At 33.2% G+C, this 20,313-nt stretch overlaps 3 protein-coding genes and 1 long non-coding RNA gene across 4 annotated transcripts; 3 read left to right on the forward strand and 1 right to left on the reverse strand.

The window, feature by feature from the left end:
* The first annotated feature begins 1,591 nt into the window (after positions 1 to 1,591).
* LOC145595147 (uncharacterized) lies at positions 1,592 to 5,086 on the forward strand. The gene is made up of 2 exons (XM_081651514.1): positions 1,592 to 2,383; positions 4,022 to 5,086. The coding sequence occupies exons 1-2, from the start codon at positions 1,772 to 1,774 to the stop codon at positions 4,736 to 4,738; spliced, it is 1,329 nt and encodes a 442-aa protein (XP_081507640.1). The 5' UTR covers positions 1,592 to 1,771; the 3' UTR covers positions 4,739 to 5,086.
* Positions 5,087 to 7,017: 1,931 nt separating this feature from the next.
* On the forward strand, positions 7,018 to 10,125 carry LOC145593935 (uncharacterized). The gene is made up of 4 exons (XM_081650292.1): positions 7,018 to 7,629; positions 8,436 to 8,841; positions 8,959 to 9,124; positions 9,996 to 10,125. The coding sequence occupies exons 1-4, from the start codon at positions 7,018 to 7,020 to the stop codon at positions 10,123 to 10,125; spliced, it is 1,314 nt and encodes a 437-aa protein (XP_081506418.1).
* A 433-nt stretch (positions 10,126 to 10,558) lies between these two features.
* On the forward strand, positions 10,559 to 12,683 carry LOC145593936 (uncharacterized). The gene is made up of 3 exons (XM_081650294.1): positions 10,559 to 10,747; positions 10,847 to 11,065; positions 11,919 to 12,683. The coding sequence occupies exons 1-3, from the start codon at positions 10,559 to 10,561 to the stop codon at positions 12,681 to 12,683; spliced, it is 1,173 nt and encodes a 390-aa protein (XP_081506420.1).
* Positions 12,684 to 14,630: 1,947 nt separating this feature from the next.
* On the reverse strand, positions 14,631 to 15,367 carry LOC145595953 (uncharacterized). The gene is made up of 2 exons (XR_014103047.1): positions 15,004 to 15,367; positions 14,631 to 14,882 (listed from the first exon to the last, which is right to left on the reverse strand). It is a non-coding gene; the product is annotated as an uncharacterized LOC145595953 (long non-coding RNA).
* Between the last annotated feature and the right edge of the window lie 4,946 nt (positions 15,368 to 20,313).

The following is a 20,313-nucleotide window of genomic DNA, read 5'->3' on the forward strand; positions in this document are numbered from 1 at the left end:
AGCTATACACTAGAAAGTTAGATATAAACCCACCTTTATTGTATATATCTATGGGGGCCAGCCTTCAAACTAAATAGACCACCAGTTGGGCCACGGGGGCCGGGCCTCCACCAGCCCCTTGGCTCCGCCCTTGCTTGTAACCCGTTGAGAGGGTAAATTTCTTTTTTTTTTTTAAAAAAAAAAAAAAGCCACGTGTCAACATGTGATTGGTGTAATTTAAAAAAAAAATTAAATTTAAAAAAAAATTAGAACAAAAAACAAAAACCATTCCCAGCCACCATCTCCCCCCACCGAAAACCGGCCGGCTGGCCACCTCCCTAACTCCCCGAATACGGCCGGCCATCGCTTCCTATCCACGAAGCTCACTGTCCGACCTTCTTAATCCCCGAAACACCGCGCATCAAATTAAAGAACTAGTAGTTTTCTTCCCATTTTCGACTTTTCGGCATGGGTAGGAGGGTTTCCGGGGCTAGGGGTGGGTTTTTTGGGGTCGGGATTGGGTTTTCGGGGTATTTAAGTGGTTTTCCAGTGTAGGTAGGTGTTTTTCGGGGTCTGGGATTTCGAGCTGATTTTCTGGCGCGTTAACTGCCGGAGGAGGTGAGAGGAAGATAGGTCGGGAAGGGGGGTCAGGGATAGGGGGGTTAGGGGAGATGGTCGGCGGGCAAGGTCTTTTTGTTTTTTTTTTTTTAAAAAAAAATTTAGACCAACCATATGCTGACACGTGGATTGGTTACCTGCTATATATAATAAGTTATTGACTTGGTGTTGACCGGTTGGGATCCTTGGAGGCAAACTAACCCATAGTTGGGATTATTATAAATAAATCGCCAATAATTGGGATTAATAAAGTGTATTTTTCCTTATTTTTATTATTTATTATACTTCTTTGTCATTAGATTATCTTTCAATGCTGCATGTTATATCAATTAGACCAGGTCTATATTTATTTCCTACGAAGAATGAGTATTGTACAGCACTCCTAAATAATATTGATATCAAGTCATTAATTGGTATATGTTTAAGCTTACTTTTCCCTTTTGAAATAGGACTATAAAAAAAAATTAAGCTTAAAAAACATCAATGGATCAATCTATTTCTATATTTCCACAAGAAGACTACACATTTCATATTCTTGAATAGTCAATGTGTTAATCTAAGTTTAAATTTCCACAGGAAGACTACACATTTCATATTCTTGAATCGTCAACGGGTTAGTTGTCTAACTTTAAATTTCCACAAGAAGACTACACACTTCATATTCTTGAATCATCAACAGGTCAGTCTAATTTAAAATTTTTTATCACAAGAAGACTACACATTTCATATTCTTGAATCATCCACATGTCAGTCTAATTTTAAATTTCCACAAGAATACTAGCGTTTAGTAGTATAGCTTATAGAAGAACAAAAAGTAATAATAATGGAGTAATAACAAATCGGAGGCGGCTTAAAAACGATAGAAGATAGAAAAAAAAACAAAGTAAAAACGGAGGCGGCTATAAAACGTCTTGATAATAATAGTCTTTGCTAGAAAAAGGTTTACTATTTTGATTGATAATTCATAATAGAGACTAGCAGAGAGTGAAGTAGTGAGCTTCCATGAAAAAACATGAGAATTAAAAGATCTATATTCATTGATCCAACATTCTTTTTTTCTTACCCATAAATAAAGGCTATAAAAGAGATAGAGTAAGGACGTGAACAATTGCAAGAAGTAAACTTCCATTGCATAAAAAATTCAAAATACTTCCTATAATAAACCACACAAAATATGGATGCACAAATAGAAATAAGCCAATTACATGCTACAACAAAACTATATGATGCAGCACTCAAGGGAGACGTACCTTCATTGCTCAACTTGCTCCAACAAGATCCACTGATCCTCGATCGATGCATCATTGGAAAGTCGGGAAGCTTTATGCAGTCTCCGCTACATGTTGCGGTTAATTTTGGGCATGTAAAGTTTACCGAGGAAATAATAAAGCAAAAGCCAGAACTAGTAGAGTTGGTTGATCAAATAAAAAGATCATCACCCCTACACATTGCATCTGCCAAAGGGAACTTGCAAATCGTCCAAGATTTGCTTGTGGTGAATCCGAACATGTGCTTCATACATGACCGAGATGGAAAGACGCCTGTACACGTAGCTGCCATAAATGGTCAAATTGAAGTGCTTAGAACTCTTCTTAAGATGGAGCCACAAGCGGCTTGGGAGCGAACTATTGGTGGTGAAACTGTTTTACATTTGTGTGTGAAACATAAACAACCAAAGGTTCTCAAGTTTTTGGTAGAAGCAATGGATGATAATGAGTTGCTTAACTTCGGTGATGCACTTGGCAATACCGTCTTACACCTAGCTGTGGCTGCCAAGCAATCCGAGGTAAAATGAAAATGAACGACGTACTATAATTGTAATTTAAATAATCAATTTTTATTTTTTTTTTATTATCCAAACAAAGTGATAATTATTGTTAGTTTGTTACTATACCACGCACCATATTGGGAATATTAGTAGGGATGATCAACCTAGACTTTGGTAGACACACCACAACCTTAAAAATGCACTTGTACTCTAGCCCTAGAAAATCACATGAGACGAAATTTAAGCGACCTTACAAGTGAGGGGGTGTTGAAACATAAATTCCCTAAGAACACATGTAGTTTCCAACATTATTAAAAGGAAATTTTGACAATTACCACCTTCTGTTATGTCCATTTTAGCAATTACCACCTTCTATTTTTTTATTTGAAACTTACCACCTTCTATTTTCAAAAACATCAAAAGTTACCACCTTCTTGCCCCCAACTATCACGTGACGTCATTTTGGGCTCATTCTTTCCCTTCCCTCCCTATTTCCCTCACATATCTCATTCCTATTTGGATTCTCATCTCCTCTTTCACTTTTTTCCCCCAAACCACCAATAATTGTTCGTCAATTTTGATTTGGAGGAGTGAATTGAAGTGTTTTTTATTGTTTGGGGGAAAAAAAGTGAAAGGGGGGATGAGAATCGAGTTAAGAATGAGAAATAGGGAGGAAAGAGAAAGAATGAGCCCAAAATGATATCATGTGGTAGTTGAGAGGTAAGAAGGTGGTAACTTTTGATGTTTTTTTAAATAGAAGGTGGTAATTTTCAAAAAAAAAATAGAAGGTGGTAATTGCTAAAATAGACATAACAGAAGGTGATAATTGTCAAAATTTCCTTATTAAAAACATAAAAAAGTTGTGTCTATTTTATAAGGCTAACGGGTTACTCCCTCGTTACCATATGGTTTTGATGTGGAACCTCCTTAGTCGAATAAAGTGCACACTCGTGGCTGGAGTGGCCCAAGTCCGCCGTTTAGCACACCCATGAAAATTACGAAAAAAAAATGTTGATCAAATTAAAGAAATTGATTATTCTCAGCTTTGATGCTGCCATGGCAATTACCAAGCTTTTTTCTTTTCTTTTTATTTTTTTTAGTTTTAAATTTATTTATTTTTTTTTTTACTTTTTCTTCTAAGTATATGTGTCACATAAAATACAATAATAAAGTATAACTTCCCATAACTTTCAATATTATTTTCCTTTGTAAGTTTGAAGTATCATCACAACTAACTACATTTTAGTTTAAAATAAAAGGATGAAATTGGGAAATTAGAAAAATAGATAGTAAGATACATGCACGTTAAAGATTAATGGTGTGGTAAAAAAAAATAAAAAAAAATAATAATAATAAAAAAAAAAGAAGAAGATTAATGGCAACCCAATTAAGGAGAAGGAGAGTTTGGTCTACAAATAAGGCCTAATGAGATTCAATACTAAAATCAATCGGTGATAGTAGGTGTAACCCCTCTAACTTAGAAAGTGGAATCAATTTATATTGTAACATATTGACTTTTACAATAATTGACGTAACTCTAATACAACTTTCTACTATGATTTATATGTAATGAACAAAAAAGTAATTTTAGATCTTGAAATTAAAACAGATTATTAAATATCTTACAGTTTTATACTTCAATTTATTGTTATGCAGATGGTAGAATATATAATAGAACATCCAAAGATTAGAAAGAATGCGGTTAACAAAATTGGATTAACGGCTGTGGATACTCATAAGCAAAGTCGGATACAAGATAAAAAGATATGGGTACTGCTTAAGAGTGCCAATGCGCTATCCGCAAAGGAAGCACTGAAAACGACAAAAGAGCGTGATTGGTTGAAGGACCATCGCACATCTCTAATGGTGGTGGCATCCTTAATCTCAACCATGGCTTTCCAAGTCGGAGTTAATCCCCCAGGAGGTGTTTGGCAAGATAATACCGGCCATAATGTAGGTACTTCTGTATGGTCATATGGTGGTCGATATTTTGATTACAATTATGTACTAGTTAGTAACACCATTGCACTAATATCATCCCTAAGTGTCATCCTTCTCCTTATAAGTGGCCTTCCATGCAAGCGATATTTATTATCGGCGTTGAGGATAACTCTATGGGTTTCTGTCACGACAACAACATCGACATACATGTTCTCAGTATCCAATCTAACTCATGAAGGACACGGAATTTTTGCTGCATTAGGAATTTCTGTCATAACTTGGCTAGGGTTAATGGGAACTATACTCGTGGGACATTTTTTACGATTCATATGGAAGCTTATTAGTTGGCTAAGGAGGAAATCAATGATGATGTTTAATCCGATAAGGTCAAAAAACACTACAAATGAATCTAATTTGATCGACGACGTATGATAGTCTTGTATCAACACAAGGTGCATCGTCTTCACGTTCATCGCGTTCTACTCCAGCCTTGTTTGCTTCCCGGCTGTTCAATAATAATGTACGAGTATTACTTTGGTTAATTAGATTGCATTAAGCATGATTTTATTTATTTACCATCTTCATTATTAGCTGGTTTATTGTAAAAGTTTGTTACTTTACATTTTATGTGTAATACATGAGCAAACATCAATTATATATAATTGGCCCATCTTCATTTATAATGAGGATGCCCTATGTTAAAGGACCAACTCAACCAAAAGTTTAAGCTTATGGTTGAAGCCCAAGAATATGTTTTATACTCTATCATTCCCCCTCACATGAAAGGCCCTTTGGGCTTGAAATGTAGATTCTACACAGGCACACCCATATCTGGTGCGAATTAATTCCACTTTAAAGGAGGGGTGGATGAAATTCGAACCAGTGATCTTTGTGTCAACCTGACTCTGATACCATGTTAAAGGATCAACTCAACTAAAAGCTTAAGCTTATGGTTGAAGCCCAGGAATATATTTTATACTCTATCACCCTAATCTACTACAAAATTACTTAAGCTCACGTCATAACTAAAATGTTATACTCTTATATACTCGTGTATTTTTGTAGGAGGAGAGGTTGTTATATAAATATATATACCCATGTGTACTTTACACCTATGAGTATTTGTTCTCATCATTGTGATAATTGTTTTTCATTTTATAAACAAATAAAAAACAAAAACTAACCTTAGGTCAGTTGGGTGTACAGAACACCCGGATGTATGTAACAAATTCTATTGTAGGAGATTTACTTTGTACATCTCGTTTTGTACTAATTCTAAACCATATTATGTTAGATTTTGTCTTTATGATAACATGAATAATGAAATTTATCTGAACATATAAAGCTTTACCCCTTCCATTCACAAATGTTATTCATTCATTATTACTATTTATGATGTTCAAAAATATGTACATCTTGCACCTAGGAATACATAAAATCTTTCATCAACACAAATAAACCTTCAAGTTAATTGATATTTTTATTCAACCCGTACAACTCATCACATAATTTTGACCCCTCAAGTGAGTATCTTTATTTTCTCTCACTCTAATCTTGATCCAAAACTATTGTAATGTGTACCCGGCCTCTAATTATCTTTTAATCAATTTATATTATATTTTGTATACGTACATATTCCTTTTTCCCTAGGCTACTATATGTGTGTGCTACTTCCTCTGTTGTTTTTTACTTGACTTGTTTCTTTTATCACGTTTGTCAATGCAAAACTTTAACTATCAATAACTTTAATTCTCCATAAGTATAAATTATAAAAGTTATATATACGAATTTAGAAAGAGCCAACATGAATATGTTTTTTCTTATTACATATTATTCACAAAAGACAGTCAAAGGAGAGGTGGTGAATAGTGTTAAAGTCAAAGCGGCTCAAGTAAAAAAGAACAGATGAAGTATATAATTACATACCCGTTTTTAATTCACACTTTAGGTAGGAACTAGTAACTAATTATGTACCTTTTGGCAGCATATGAGTATATGACACGGAGCAAGAGTTTGCAATTGCACTTTCATAGGATGTAAAGGCCTGGTTGATCCCCTTTCCTTGCACTTTCATCATGGGTGAAGATGTTGCTATGTATATTAGTGTATTATACACTGAATCATTGGATTGAATATTTAAAAGTTCTTCTTTCAATTTCTCTTCCCCTCGTCTTTATTATATTTTGATTTCAACATCTTTTCCATACTCCCTTTTTTCCTTTGATTATTAAATTTGCTTAATGAGTTAATGGTGTGTTACTTTGAATTTTTAAAGTTCCTACTTTAGATCTCGGTTATTAATTGGCTATTTATCACTACCTACTTTGCTTAGCTTCTTTACAAGATTATTACCATTAGTTTACACTCCACATTCTTGAATCGTCAACGATTATTAGCTGGATACCAAATGCCACGACTTCCATTATTGCCCTTTTTTTATTTTATTTTTTTAAGAATAGTAACCATTATTGCTTAATTTCACTACAAAGTATTAGTTAAATATAGTATACATCCCACTATTGACTTGTCAACCCTTGCTAGAAAAAGTTTGTTTGGACTTTGGAGTGATCTTCCAAGAAAATAATGTCCCTATTTATTGATTGGTCTTACATTCTTGATCATTGGTATAAAAGAAATGAAGACGTGCACAATTATTACAAGCATATTTGTAATGCAACAAATTCTTTCCCATAAATCAAACATCACAAAATATGGAAGTACAAATAGAAAGAGGTCAGTTACTTGCTATTACAAGGCTATATGATGCAGCACTCAAGGGAGACGTACCTTCATTGCTCAACTTGCTCGGTGAAGATTCACTTATCCTCGATCGATGCATCGTTGGAAAGTCGGGAAGCTTTATGCAGTCTCCGTTACATGTTGCGGCTAATTTTGGGCATGTAAACTTTACCGAGGAAATAGTAAAGCAAAAGCCAGGACTAGTAGAGTTGGTTGATCAAAGAAAAAGATCATCACCCCTACACATTGCCTCTGCCAAAGGGAACTTGCAAATCGTCGAAGTCTTGCTTGCGGTGAATCCGAGCATTTGCTACTCACATGACCAAGATGGAAAGACGCCTGTTCATGTAGCTGCCATCAATGGTCAGATTGAAGTGCTTAGAATTCTTCTTAAGATGGAGCCACAAGCGGCTTGGGAGCGAACTATTGGTGGTGAAACAGTTTTGCATTTGTGTGTGAAACATAAACAACCAAAAGCTTTGAGGTATTTGATAGAAATGATGGATGATAATGAGTTGCTTAACTTCGATGATTCCCTTGGATATACCGTCTTGCACTTAGCTGTGGCGGCCAAGCAATCCGAGGTAAGATGAAAATGAACCACTAGCTTAGGGCCTGTTTGGCATTGTTTTTTATTTTTCAGTTTCCAGTTTTTTTGAAAACCAAAAACATGAAACAAGAAAAAAGGTGTTTTCACTTTTCTGTTGTCAGTTTTCAAAATATCATAATTTTAATAAGTTTGACTAATTTTTTGTTCATTATATGATATATATCATATGATTTTAAAAAACAAAAAACCAAAAAGCAGAAAACCCAGTGATGTCAAACGAATCCTAAGCTATTTTAGTAATACATAACTTAGTTTAGGTCTGATTTGAGTCTAACAATTACAGACCTAAAGTCAACATATGTTTTTGCCCCATGAACCAGTACATATATGTTTCTCAAATTATTTTTATATCTACGGATTATGCTATATCATGCTATGTATTTTGTATTTTATGTAGCCATTTATATACTTCCGTATAATTATTGACTCTAAACTATGATGCACTTACAAATTAAATAAAATTTTTTAACATCAAAATAATATTTTGTCCATCAATTAAGGATTGTACTTTTTTTTTTTTTTCTATTAAACGACCCTTGAGACCCTAACTCATCAATTTTTTTTTTTTTTTTTTTTTTTTATAACTCTAAGCTAGCTTCCCGCAACTTTCAACATTCCTTTTATTTCCAAGGTAAAATAAAAGGAATAAAAATGGCAAGCAAAATAGTTGGAAAGTAAATTGTTATGGATTAATCTATAACCAATTGGACTTTGGACCTAATACACCTAGTAAAATGCTATGGATTGATACAATTTAAAGCTTATCAATTTGACATGCAGATGGTAGAATTTTTACTCGGACATCCAAAGATTAAAAAAAATGCTATAAGCAAAAAAGGATTATCACCTGTGGATATTCATAAGCGAAGTCGAAAAGATGTGATACAAGATGAAAAGATATGGAAACACCTCAATCGTGCCAATGCATTACCCGCTAAGGAAGCACTAAAACCCAAAAAAGACCGCGCTTGGTTGGAGGACCAGCGCACATCCCTAATGGTGGTGGCATCCTTGATCGCAACCATGGCCTTCCAAGCCGGAATTAATCCCCCAGGAGGCGTTTGGCAGGATGATTTACCCTATTCAAGTACAATAGATAAAATGACAGGAATGTATATTGGCCATGATGCAGGTACTGCTATATGGTCATATAGTAAAGATACTGCTTATAGTTTTGCACTAATCAGTAACACAATAGGACTAATATCATCGCTAAGTGTCATCCTTCTCCTTATCAGCGGCCTTCCATGCAAGCGATAATTCTTGACATTTTTAAGGATGACCTTGTGGATTTCTGTCACAGCAACAGCATTTACATACATGTTCTCGGTATCTAATCTAACTCACAATGACGGCGGAATTTGGGCTGCTATAACGATCTCTCTTCTAGCCTGGCTAGGGTTAATGGGATTTATACTCTTTGGACATGTTGTGCGATTTATATGGAAGAAAACTAGTTGGCAAAAGAGGCAATCAATAATTAAATTTTTCAAGAGGTGTTATCCATGGTCAAAAACGACTACAAATGTATCTAATTTAAGCAATCATGTATAATGGTCAAAACTCACTAATGTGTGTCGTCATTACAATCTATCTTTAGCTTTGGTTTTTTGTAGCTTTACTAACTACATGTATTAATGTATGCAATAATCAATTGCAATCGCCTTATCTTAATTTATAATGATACCACACGTAATTATTTAATTAAGCTTGCAATATATAGAATTTTGTATGTGCTTATATTATTGTTGTAGGAGCTAAGATTTATTATGTTCACGGCTTGCGTGTATAAATTTTTACACTACGATGCATATCTTTATACTTTATCACATCCCATGTGGATGCAGTATAGGCCCCACTCATGCTTAATATTTTACTATAGAGGAGATAAAGGTAGATGTGAGATTTGAATCTGTGACTTGTTTGTCATATTGATATACATTCTTGATATCATGATGGTTGAGACTCGAGAATAAGTTATATACTTTATTTTACCTAATTCAAATGATATTCTATAAAAATGCTTTATGTTTTTATTTTTATTTTTGGCCAAAATTTGTAATTGCACTTTCATAAGATGTGATGTAGTTGCTATGTTGATTCATCCCCTTCCTTGCACTTTCATTACGGGAGAAGATGTTGCTACATATATTAGTGTTTCATATATTGAATTATTGATTGGATTGAATATTTAAAAGTTGAGGTGGAAAGTGATTGTCTTGGAGTGGTGAACGCAATTCTTGCAAAGGAGAGAGGAAGTAGCTCTTTGCATATTGTTCTTGATGATATTTATCATGTTGCTAATTCTTTTGATTTTATTTCTTGGTCTTTTATAAGTAGGGATTGTAATAAGGTGGCACATGAGCTTGCTCATTTGCCCCCTTGGTCTAGTGAGTGTCGTGTTTGGGAATCGAACTTCCCAAGTCCAATTGTTTCTCTTTTGAATGTTGATGCTGCCATGAATGAATGAGTTGCCCTATTGAGGGGCTTGTTTCAAAAAAAAAAAAAAAAAAGTTCTTCTTTCTCTCTCTCTTTCATTTTTAATTATAAGTTCAACATCTTTTCCACACTCACTTTTTTTCGTTAATTATTGTTAAATCTGTTCCTTTGAATTTTTATATTAAAGTTTCCACTACTTTGCATCTTTTCACTTTAGAGTTAGGTTATTAATTGGTTAGCCTACTCCACACTCTTGAATAATCACCAATAGCTACGTCAACCCTTGCTAGCTAGAAAAAAGTTGTTTAAAGTAAACTTCCAAGAAAAATACTTCCCTCCCTATTCATTGATCTTGCACTCTTATTAATTCTTTGGTATAAAACAGATGAAGACGTGCACAATTACAAGCAAATTTGTACGTACTGCAAGAATTCCTTCTCATAAATAAAACTACAACACAAAATATGGAAGCACAAACAGAAAGAAGCCGGTTACTTCCTATAACAAGACTATATGATGCAGCACTCAAGGGAGACGTACCTTCGTTACTCGAGTTGCTCGGAGAAGATCCACTTATCCTTGATCGATGCATCATAGGAAAATCGGGAAGTTATATGCAGTCATCGTTACATGTTGCGGTTAATTTTGGGCATGTAAACTTTACTAAGAACATAATAGAAAAAAGGCAAAACTAGTAGAGGTGGTTGATCAATTAAAAAGATCATCACCCCTACACATTGCCTGTGCTGAAGGGCACCTGCAAATCGTCGAAGATTAAACTGTTAGAGCCACAAGCGGCTTGGGAGCGAACTATTGGTGATGAAACTGTTTTACATTTGTGTGTGAAACATAAACAACCAAAGGTTCTTAAGTTTTTGGTGGAAACAATGGATGATGGTGAGTTGCTTAACTTCGATGATGCACTTGGCAATACCGTCTTACACCTAGCTGTGGCTGCCAAGCAATCAGAGGTAACTTACAATTCATGGGAACCACTAGCTATAACTTCGAAATATATCATACTACGTATATTGCATTAAATGTAACCAATTTATAAATTTGGTATGATTTCTTATTCTAAACTATAATGGACTTACAAATGAAATATTTTAATAGTTTGATTAAATTAATGTTTTGCCCGTCAATTAAGGACCATACTTTTGTTTTAACATTCTATCCACCATAAAAATTAAAAATAATATAAATGTCTTCTTTTTTTTTTTTTTTTTTTTTTTTTGTCTTTTAATTACAACCCTTGATCGAGACTCTAGCTAACTTAATTATCATTTTTATACTACGTATTTATTTACCGAAACTCTAACTTTTAATGTTGTTTTGCTTCACAAATCACAAGTTTGATGTAGTGTGTACATTAGCACAAGTTCATCTACACTAAATTAAAAGGAATAATTTCTTCAAACAAAAAAAATTAAAAGGAATAAAAATGGCCATTCAAATAGTTGGAAAGTAACATGTTACGGATTAATCTAAAACCCATTTGGACTTTGGACCTAATCGACCTAGTGGACCTGATCTTGATAAGGGTCTGAATTTTTTAAGACCCAAGACATTTGGGCTGAATATTGATCTAAAATAAAGTGCACCCACTGTCCCTTTATTAGATCGATAGAGGCATGGAGCCAAGCATAAGCATAGTTGCATAGAGGCATAGAGCCGTACATATGTACGCCCACCCTTACAATAATACCCCTTTATTGCAGTTAAAAAGTAGGAGGTATATATCATTTTAATTATTTCTAGAATAGACTTGTGTCACTAGATTGATACAAAGCTTAAGCATTTATACATCAAATCCATATGCAGATGGTAGAATATTTACTTGGACATCCAAAGATTAAAAAAAATGCTATAAGTAAAAAAGGATTATCAGCTGTGGATATTCATAAGCGAAGCCGGAAAGATGTTATACAAGATGGAAAGATATGGAAACACCTCAATTGTGCCAATGCATTACCCGCGAAAGAAGCACTACAACCCAAGAAAGACCGTGCTTGGTTGGAGGACCAACGCACATCTCTAATGGTGGTGGCATCCTTGATCGCAACCATGGCCTTCCAAGTCGGAATTAATCCCCCGGGAGGTGTGTGGCAGGATAATTCATCTGGTACTATGGATGAAATAACAGGAATATATAGTCGTCATGAAGCAGGTACTTCCATATGGTCAGATAATAATGGTGCTTATGGTTTTATATTAATTAGTAACACAATAGGACTAATATCATCGCTAAGTGTCATTGTTCTCCTTATCAGCGGTCTTCCATGCAAGCGCCATTTCTTAACATTTTTGAGGATAACCTTGTGGATTTCTGTCACAGCAACGGCATTGACATACATGGTCTCGGCATCTAATCTAACTCACCCATACACTGCAACTAGGGCTGCTATATCGATCTCTCTCATGACCTGGATAGGGTTAATGGGATCTATACTCATTGGAAATGTTGAGCGATTTATATGGAAGAAAATTAGTTGGCGAAGAAGGCAATCAATGATAAAATTTTGCAAGAGGTGTTATCCATGGTCAAAAACCACTGCAAGTGTATCTAATTTGAGCAATCATGTATAATGGTCAAAACTCACCAATATATCCTTAGCATCAAGTTTGTTGCTTTACATTCTTCATGTATTAACATATTCAATCATAAATTACAAGCGCCTTATCTTAATTAATTTATGATGATGGCACTCGTATCTACTAAAGAGTACGTAATCACTTAAGCTTGCTTACTACGAAATAGAATTTTTAGTTAGTGTGTTAGTACTTTACTCAGACAGCAAAATATTAGTAGCTAGATAGATCTTGTTTACAAGAAAATATGCTTTACTTACAAACATTTTTAGACGTGAAAGTTATTAATCCTCTTATTTCTTTAACACTCTCATTCTAATTTTAATTTATGTTGGTCCTATCTTGTTACTCACTAGGCCACTATATCTTTTAATCAATTTAAACTACTATACTGTACACTTTTTAAAACTTGATTCACCCCTACTAGTATGGCTCCAACTTGACTGGCCTGAAGACACCCTCAAGCAATGCAAGCTCGCAATTTGCTGTCTTAGAACCACAGAATACGTTGCCACTCCATCAGCAATGAATTCAGTAGTTCCTTCATTAACTGTTCTGTGCTTCATAATCATTCCAAGTAGTTTAGAAAGCTCATCAATTTCTGTATAAGAGGCTTTAGGATGTACCTGTTACCAATTGAGTCACGTGATAAAATTAGAACATAACACACTTTTTTTTTCCGGTGTTTAGAGGGCCACAATGACAAGTGATGAGAATCGATTCAATGGTAAACATATTTGTAAGTTAAAGTATGCTGAGACGGAATAACGTACCAGAGCCCCATAGTTGTAATACCCCGTATTTTTATGTATTTTTTATAAAGTATTTAAGTATTAATAAAATGTATTGTTAAGGGCTCAAGTATTTTGATTAAATATTTTAAAGGGTTAATATATTTTAAATATAAGGTTTTATAAAAGTAAAATATATTTTGGGCCAAACGTTTATTAACTATATGAGCTCATTTAAATAATCGTATGTATACTCTTCCTACATATTCTTGTTAGACCTACCCATTTCATTTTACTAAGCCCAATAACTTATTTGAACCCTTGTGGGTTAAATATTCCATAACTTAAGTCCACATTTTTAATAAGCCCAAACTTAACCCTATACTTTCTACTCTATAAATACCTCTCAAAACCCCAAAATTTTCCCACACAAAGAGACTCAAAAATCATATTTTTGGGGTAAGTATTTATTTTCTCTTTTTCCTTATTTTTTCTCACTACTACAAAAATTGGCAAAGAGACCCGTTCAAATATGCCTGAGAGACCGCTTTACAACAGGTCTCTATCTCAGGGGTCTGTTTGATAAAGAGACCCGTTCGTTGGAGGGGTCTGTTTTTGAGAACAAAGAGACCCGTGGTAAGTGATAACGGGTCGGCTATATATGTTACAAAATTAATAATTTAGAAGAATAACAGACCTGTTATTTGAGATAAGGGGTCTGTTTGGTGGTATCTAACAGACCTATTATGTCAAATAACGGGTCTCTTTATTCTTCAACTTTTAAAAAAAATAATAATTTTTCTTTTTTATTTGGTGTGGTTTGGCAGGTTCGCATTTGAATTTTGAAAATTTTGTTTATAAAAATTGGCGGATAAATCAGATGAAAGTAAACTGTAAGTGACAATTTAAGACCACAAAAAATAGCAATAGAGTAAAGTAAAATTGATGTAATACAAAAAAAATCATCCAACATAAAATTGCAACAGAAAAAGAGAAAAAAAAATAATTTTACTGAAATTTACAATTATAGTTACATCAATAAAGACTTGTATATTCCATTTTCCATCTCCTTGGTTGAGCAGATCTTGTGCAAAATCACGCAAATCTGACAAAAAAAAACAAAGACAAATTGCTCTTAATGAAATTATATAAAAGCTCGTATAATTATATTGGTGATCCAACAAAAACAAGAAAAATAAAAAAGCTAATTAAATAACTTCGTATGTAACATTTATTCATTAAGATAACACTACACTACAACCAAAACTCTACTCCTATTATACTTGTAAACAAAATAATTACCCATGAGCATAAATTCATAATAATACAAAGTAAAAGAACACCTGCAATTAATACGCATCGTTAAAGTGGATGAACTCCCAGGAAATACTACATCATCTCGGCCGAACCTCCATTAATCAATCAACTCTGAAAAATGACCTGAAGGTGAGATCCGAAAAGAGGACTACAACCAAAACGAAAATGGGTAGTTGTAACTAAGAATTCTATTAGAAAACTTATTTGAAATCACATTCAATAATAATAATAATAATAAAAATAAAAAAATCAATCTATAGATGGATTACCTCAATTTTGATAGGAATTTAGCTCATTAACTAAGACAACAATTCTTCATAATTTCCAGATCTATTAGCATAAGAGGTTAAACTTCTTTTCACCATTGAAGAATTGAAGTATACCTTGAATGGGGTTCGATATTTAGAAAAGTCGAATGCGATTGATGATGGTTTATGTTGTTTATTTTTCCACATACATCTCCCATTAACTTGATGATTTCTTGAACTTCAGAAAAATGTGAGGATGAAAAGTAAGCAAATTGAGGGGAGAGAAAGAGCCCCTATTTACCATTGTAGTGGTTTGATTCAATAGAGAAGGGAAGATGAAGTGACGGCGGATTCATCAGGAGAGGCTGAGGGATTTATTTGAGGGTTGGGCGGAGGTTTTAAGAGAGGGAGATTAGATGAATGACATAGAGTGAGAATAGGGAAATATTAATTTAAAAAAAAACGTCAGGGCACTGCAGTTTTGGGAGCAAAGTTTCGAGACCCTCAAAAGTAGAACGGGTCTCTTATCTCTTTTTTTTTTTCTTAATACACATAAGAGACCCGTTATAATTAATATTGGATCTCTTACATCAAACAGATCCGTAAGTTAAATAACGGCTCTTTAATTGGGGGTTATTTTTCCAAGTTTTGTAGTAGTGTCTTTTCTTCTTTTTCTTTCCTTTCTTTTTCGATCTCTTATTTTTTTCCCCTGCTTTTCTTGTTGTGCGTGGAAATCGGTTGCCCCAAACCCACTCACAACATGACAGTCACGCTGGCAGCCACTCCTCCCGTCGACCACCAGCAGCCGGCGACTGCAGCCACCCCGACAACCACCGGCGGTTGTTCCCTTCTCTCTCCTCTTTTATCTTGTTTTATCTTATACAATTTATATACTTTGGGTTTTGAATTTTGATTTATAAATTGTATTAGTATATGGTATAATTGTGTTTTGACAAATAAAGAGTATAAATTTTAGATTTTAAAGTGTTAAATTTTCAGATTTTATAAAGTATTATAAGTTAGGGTTTTAAAATTATTAAAGACTTGATTTTTAGGGTTTTTATGAACAATTGATTTAGGGCTTTTATAGTAATGATATTTTGGAAATTTTGGTGATTATAACTACTAATTAGTTTAACTTAATTCCAGATTATTTTGAACACATAAATTCGTGTTTTAATTTTTAGATTTCCGTTCGTTAATATTAATCCCGTATAAATCCCGATCAGGTTCTAAACTCATCCAATTTTGATAAAAAAGTAGTGTTTTCCATGTGGAAACAACGTTTTAAGAAAGGTTTACTACCTTTGGTAGTGAGTACCACCCTCTCGTGGCCAAATTCAGCCTCTAACTATGATTTTCGGGCAGTTTTTGGTTTTTAATGAAGTTTTTTTTAAAATTTTATCCTTGAGTTTAAAGGATAAGAGATAATTTAATTTTTCTATGGATAATTAAAGTATGGAGATGTATTTTGATGAAGTTTTAAAGGGGTTTTTGATTAGTTTAAAATGCTGGAATTTTATTTAAAGTAGTACAATTGTGATTTTAATAAAAGGGTGTGATAACCTATTAAAAATGAGTTTAATTAAGGGTTTTTAAATAATTTTCAGATTATTTTAAGTAGTCTAAAGTAAGTTTAAGTTGCTGGAAATTGTGTATACAAGGGTAATTAATTTAGTATTATTGTCCCTTTATGTAGGAGACTTGATTCGGAAATTGTTGTAGTATTTTCGGCCACTTTATGGGCTTAATTGAGGTACGTTCGCGTACTTAGCATAATTATGTTGATGTAGTAGCATGCTAAATGTGTTTGATTGATTATAAGTAATATCATGCTAGGTTTGGAATGAAAATTATGATTTGGATGTTATTGGTGATTGAATTATGAAGCATGATTTATTTATGATGGATTATTGATTGGAAAATAGTAGCTTGAATATTATTTATGAACCACATATTTATTTATGGCATGATAGAGAGCATGTTTAATTAAACTAATTGTTTAATTTGGTTTAGAATATTAAAAAGGAATTTTATTATGGTTCATATAATTTTTATTGATGCATTAAGCATGCGGAAGGAGCTATATAAGTGTCTATGTACGCAAGGAATGAATAGTATGTTGGTGCCTTTGTGCACTTAAGGTGTTTTTAACACCGAGGGATAGGATTTTTGGCGCTTTATGCGTTTAAGGTGTCTTTGACACTGAGGTAGATTTAAAAAGGGTTCAACATTAAATTATATGTGGTCACTAATTATTCAAGAATTAAATTGGTATGTTTGTTTGATTGAATAATTATTGTTGATTGAATTATTATGCTTTGGGAGTCATCACCAAGTTTAATAATCTGTAAATAACGTAAAGTGAAATAGATTACGCACCAAAACTCTTGGAACGTATATACCTTGAGTATGAACAATGGGGGGAGTTATGGGGTTTTATATTTAACCATAACTTCTAATGGAGTACAGGACGCTGTATATTCCTTTTTATTATTATGCGCTGGAATTCCGCCACCAATGTGTGGCATAGGTGTGCTGGCACGGTTAGCTCCCGTGTCAGTGAACCTCAATTTATTGAGGGAGGTTTAGGTGGAAACCCGTTCGATGCGTAATCAACGCTAAATGAATTATTTAGTGTCCAGTTAAAGTGTATTGTTATTGGTTGTGTGTGCTTGTAAACAGGTGCATTGAGGTAAGTGTGTGTTGATAGGTAAAAGCATGTTAGTGTGTTTATTTACGCTTATGTACTCAGCTTTGCTGATTGTGTGTGTGTTTGTGTGTTTGGCCATGTCTTTATCTTGGCCCTATGATGACCCATTTTTAATGGAGAGTAGTGGGGGCAAGTGGAGATAATCTTTTCAGGTGTTGAAGCATATTCATGACGGGGCATGAGTGAAGAGCGAATCATGCTAGTTTCTATTAGTTAAAATGTGGTTTATTGCTTTCAAATATTATATTATGTTATGCTTATGAGACTAACGCAAATGTTTTCGTAATTTAATTGGTTTTGATAAGGGCCTTCAATGGTTCCAAGTTGTAGGTTGATTTTATTTAACTTCGTTTGACTTTGGTTTTAATCTTTACTTTCGTTTGGTTGACTTTTAAGTTGACTCGTTTTTGAATGGTTATGAGTTAAGTCTTCCGCTGTGTGTCTTTGATAATTGCCTTAGCCGTTTTCACGGTGGCGGTAATGTCTTAGATATTCCTAAAACGTATTTTAAAGAGTAAAATAGTTATTTTAAAGGAAAGGAATTTCTAGGGTGTTACAATAGTCATTTATGATACATAAGCTACCCACATTACGCCAATTTTCAGTTTATCTCTTTGATTGACAAAGTTTGTCAATCTAAGGGTGTTAATGGAATTTCACTCATTTAATACGGGGACAACACCGTCAATATTGCGTGCAAATATGATCATGTTGGCATACTGCCGCTGACTCCGCATTACACGTCAATTAACTCCATTTGATGACTGGGCAGTACAGATTTAACGCCGTTTCTCCTCGTCAATAAACGGCTGTCACATTCGACCGACAACCAATAGTACACGGGCTTTGTAAATAAAAGGCAAAGCCCAATGTGCTTAGTTTTCTTTCTTTAATTTTGGTTTTAATTTTAGTCTTTTAGGATAATTTTAAGTATATATAAAGTAAAATATTATTGTTTCTATTTACTACAAATTTTTGCCTAGACTCTAGGCTAGTCAGCTTTTCCTACACCCCCATGATACTACGTCGTTTTATATTGCACTGTTCTGCCATTTTTGTTTTTTTTTTTCTTTCTTCATTTTTCATTTTTGTTAACTTTCTATTCAAGCAACTATATAATGATTTTCTTAACCTAATTTCCATTTTATTTCTCTCTTATTTTACTGATTTCATTTTCTCTCTCCTGCATTTTTTATTTTTCCCCCAATTTTTCTCTCTCTTCTTCCATGGAAATTTCTAGCTCAATTGCGTTTGATCGTGACTGTGATTCTAGCTTAATTGCTTTTGATCGTGATTGTGATTGTACGATTATAATGTTTTGATTTCATAGATTTTGTTCTACTGATTTTAATTTTGATTATAATGCTCTGGTTTTGGTATTGGTTTTTGTTATTAGTAGTTGATTCAAAATTTTGGTTGTATTATTCTGCTAATTTGATTCTTATTTGTGTAATTGTTTTTATTTTGTAATTATGATTGTAATCTTATTATTTGATTGTTGCTTTTTCAGTTTTGTGCGTCTTATATGAACATCTATAGTTGTTATTGTTTTGCCAAATCGATTATTTTTATCACATTGGTGTATCATTTAAAAATAATTTTAGTAAAAAAAATGATCACTTGTGTAATAGTAAATGTTCATTTATGTTTAATGTATGTTTCTGTAGTAAACTATAGGTTTATTGTAGTCGTATACGAAAATATATGTTGTACATGTAAATTTGAATGATTTTCATTCTTTTAAAGATGCTCATGTAAATTTTAACTAGTGAACATATTTTAATATTTATTCCCTCCAAAAAAATAATTTAACATTTTGTTATTCTGTTTTGTTGTAATAATGTTCAATTATGCAATTATAAATGTTCATTTATATATACACTTGTGTTTATGGAATTATAAGTTGTACATGCAACTTTTAATGATTATCACTGTTTTGTAGTTTCATTAATAATGTTCAGTTATGTAACTATAGATAATCATATATATTTTTACATATGGTAATTTTACTGTAATTGATCAAATGCATTATTGTAATTGACCATTATTGCTACTGTATTTGTTCATTTATTACATGTTTAATTATTGCAGTGGGAATAGAGGATGCTGTTATTTTTTAAGAAGCAAGTCACTTTGATTTTTGGAGGAAACAATTTCCTTCGATAGATGATGCTTATGAAATGTATAATGAGTATGCTTTTATGAAAGGTTTGGGATCAGAGTTAGGAGGAGTAAAAGGCGAAAGGATGGCTCATTTTTTATGAAAGGATTTATTTGTTCTAATAAGGGGTTATAAAGATAATAAGTGTAGAAATATTATTTCCTATGAGTGACTTGATACAAGAACTGAATGTTTAACTTTTGTACAGTTTCCTATTGATCGTTAAGGTGTGTTTATGAACATATTCTAATATAGTTAGTGAATGATGGTTCAAAGTCGTCAAAAAAATATTAGTATTATATATATACTATTTAAATGTTTGCTTTTGAACGATGTGATTTGTCATAATACTTTGGGAAACAAAAAGTTTATATCCTTCTTATTAAAATCAAATAGAAATTGTATATCACCAAAAATTAAACTATTGAATATTAAATATACAATTAAATTCTACACA

Source organism: Chenopodium album, chromosome 19 (genome assembly GCF_948465745.1).
Source record: "Chenopodium album chromosome 19, dcCheAlbu1.1, whole genome shotgun sequence".
Taxonomy (NCBI): Eukaryota; Viridiplantae; Streptophyta; class Magnoliopsida; order Caryophyllales; family Amaranthaceae; genus Chenopodium; species Chenopodium album.

Coding starts and splice junctions, on each gene's coding strand:
- LOC145595147 (XM_081651514.1), top strand. CDS start 1,772: ATGGATGCACAAATAGAAATAAGCCAATTACATGCTACAACAAAACTA. Junction 2,384..4,021: donor TGGCTGCCAAGCAATCCGAG/GTAAAATGAAAA, acceptor ATTGTTATGCAG/ATGGTAGAATATATAATAGA.
- LOC145593935 (XM_081650292.1), top strand. CDS start 7,018: ATGGAAGTACAAATAGAAAGAGGTCAGTTACTTGCTATTACAAGGCTA. Junction 7,630..8,435: donor TGGCGGCCAAGCAATCCGAG/GTAAGATGAAAA, acceptor TTTGACATGCAG/ATGGTAGAATTTTTACTCGG. Junction 9,125..9,995: donor AAAACTAGTTGGCAAAAGAG/GCAATCAATAAT, acceptor TTTTATAAGTAG/GGATTGTAATAAGGTGGCAC.
- LOC145593936 (XM_081650294.1), top strand. CDS start 10,559: ATGGAAGCACAAACAGAAAGAAGCCGGTTACTTCCTATAACAAGACTA. Junction 10,748..10,846: donor TTGCGGTTAATTTTGGGCAT/GTAAACTTTACT, acceptor CCTGTGCTGAAG/GGCACCTGCAAATCGTCGAA. Junction 11,066..11,918: donor TGGCTGCCAAGCAATCAGAG/GTAACTTACAAT, acceptor ATCCATATGCAG/ATGGTAGAATATTTACTTGG.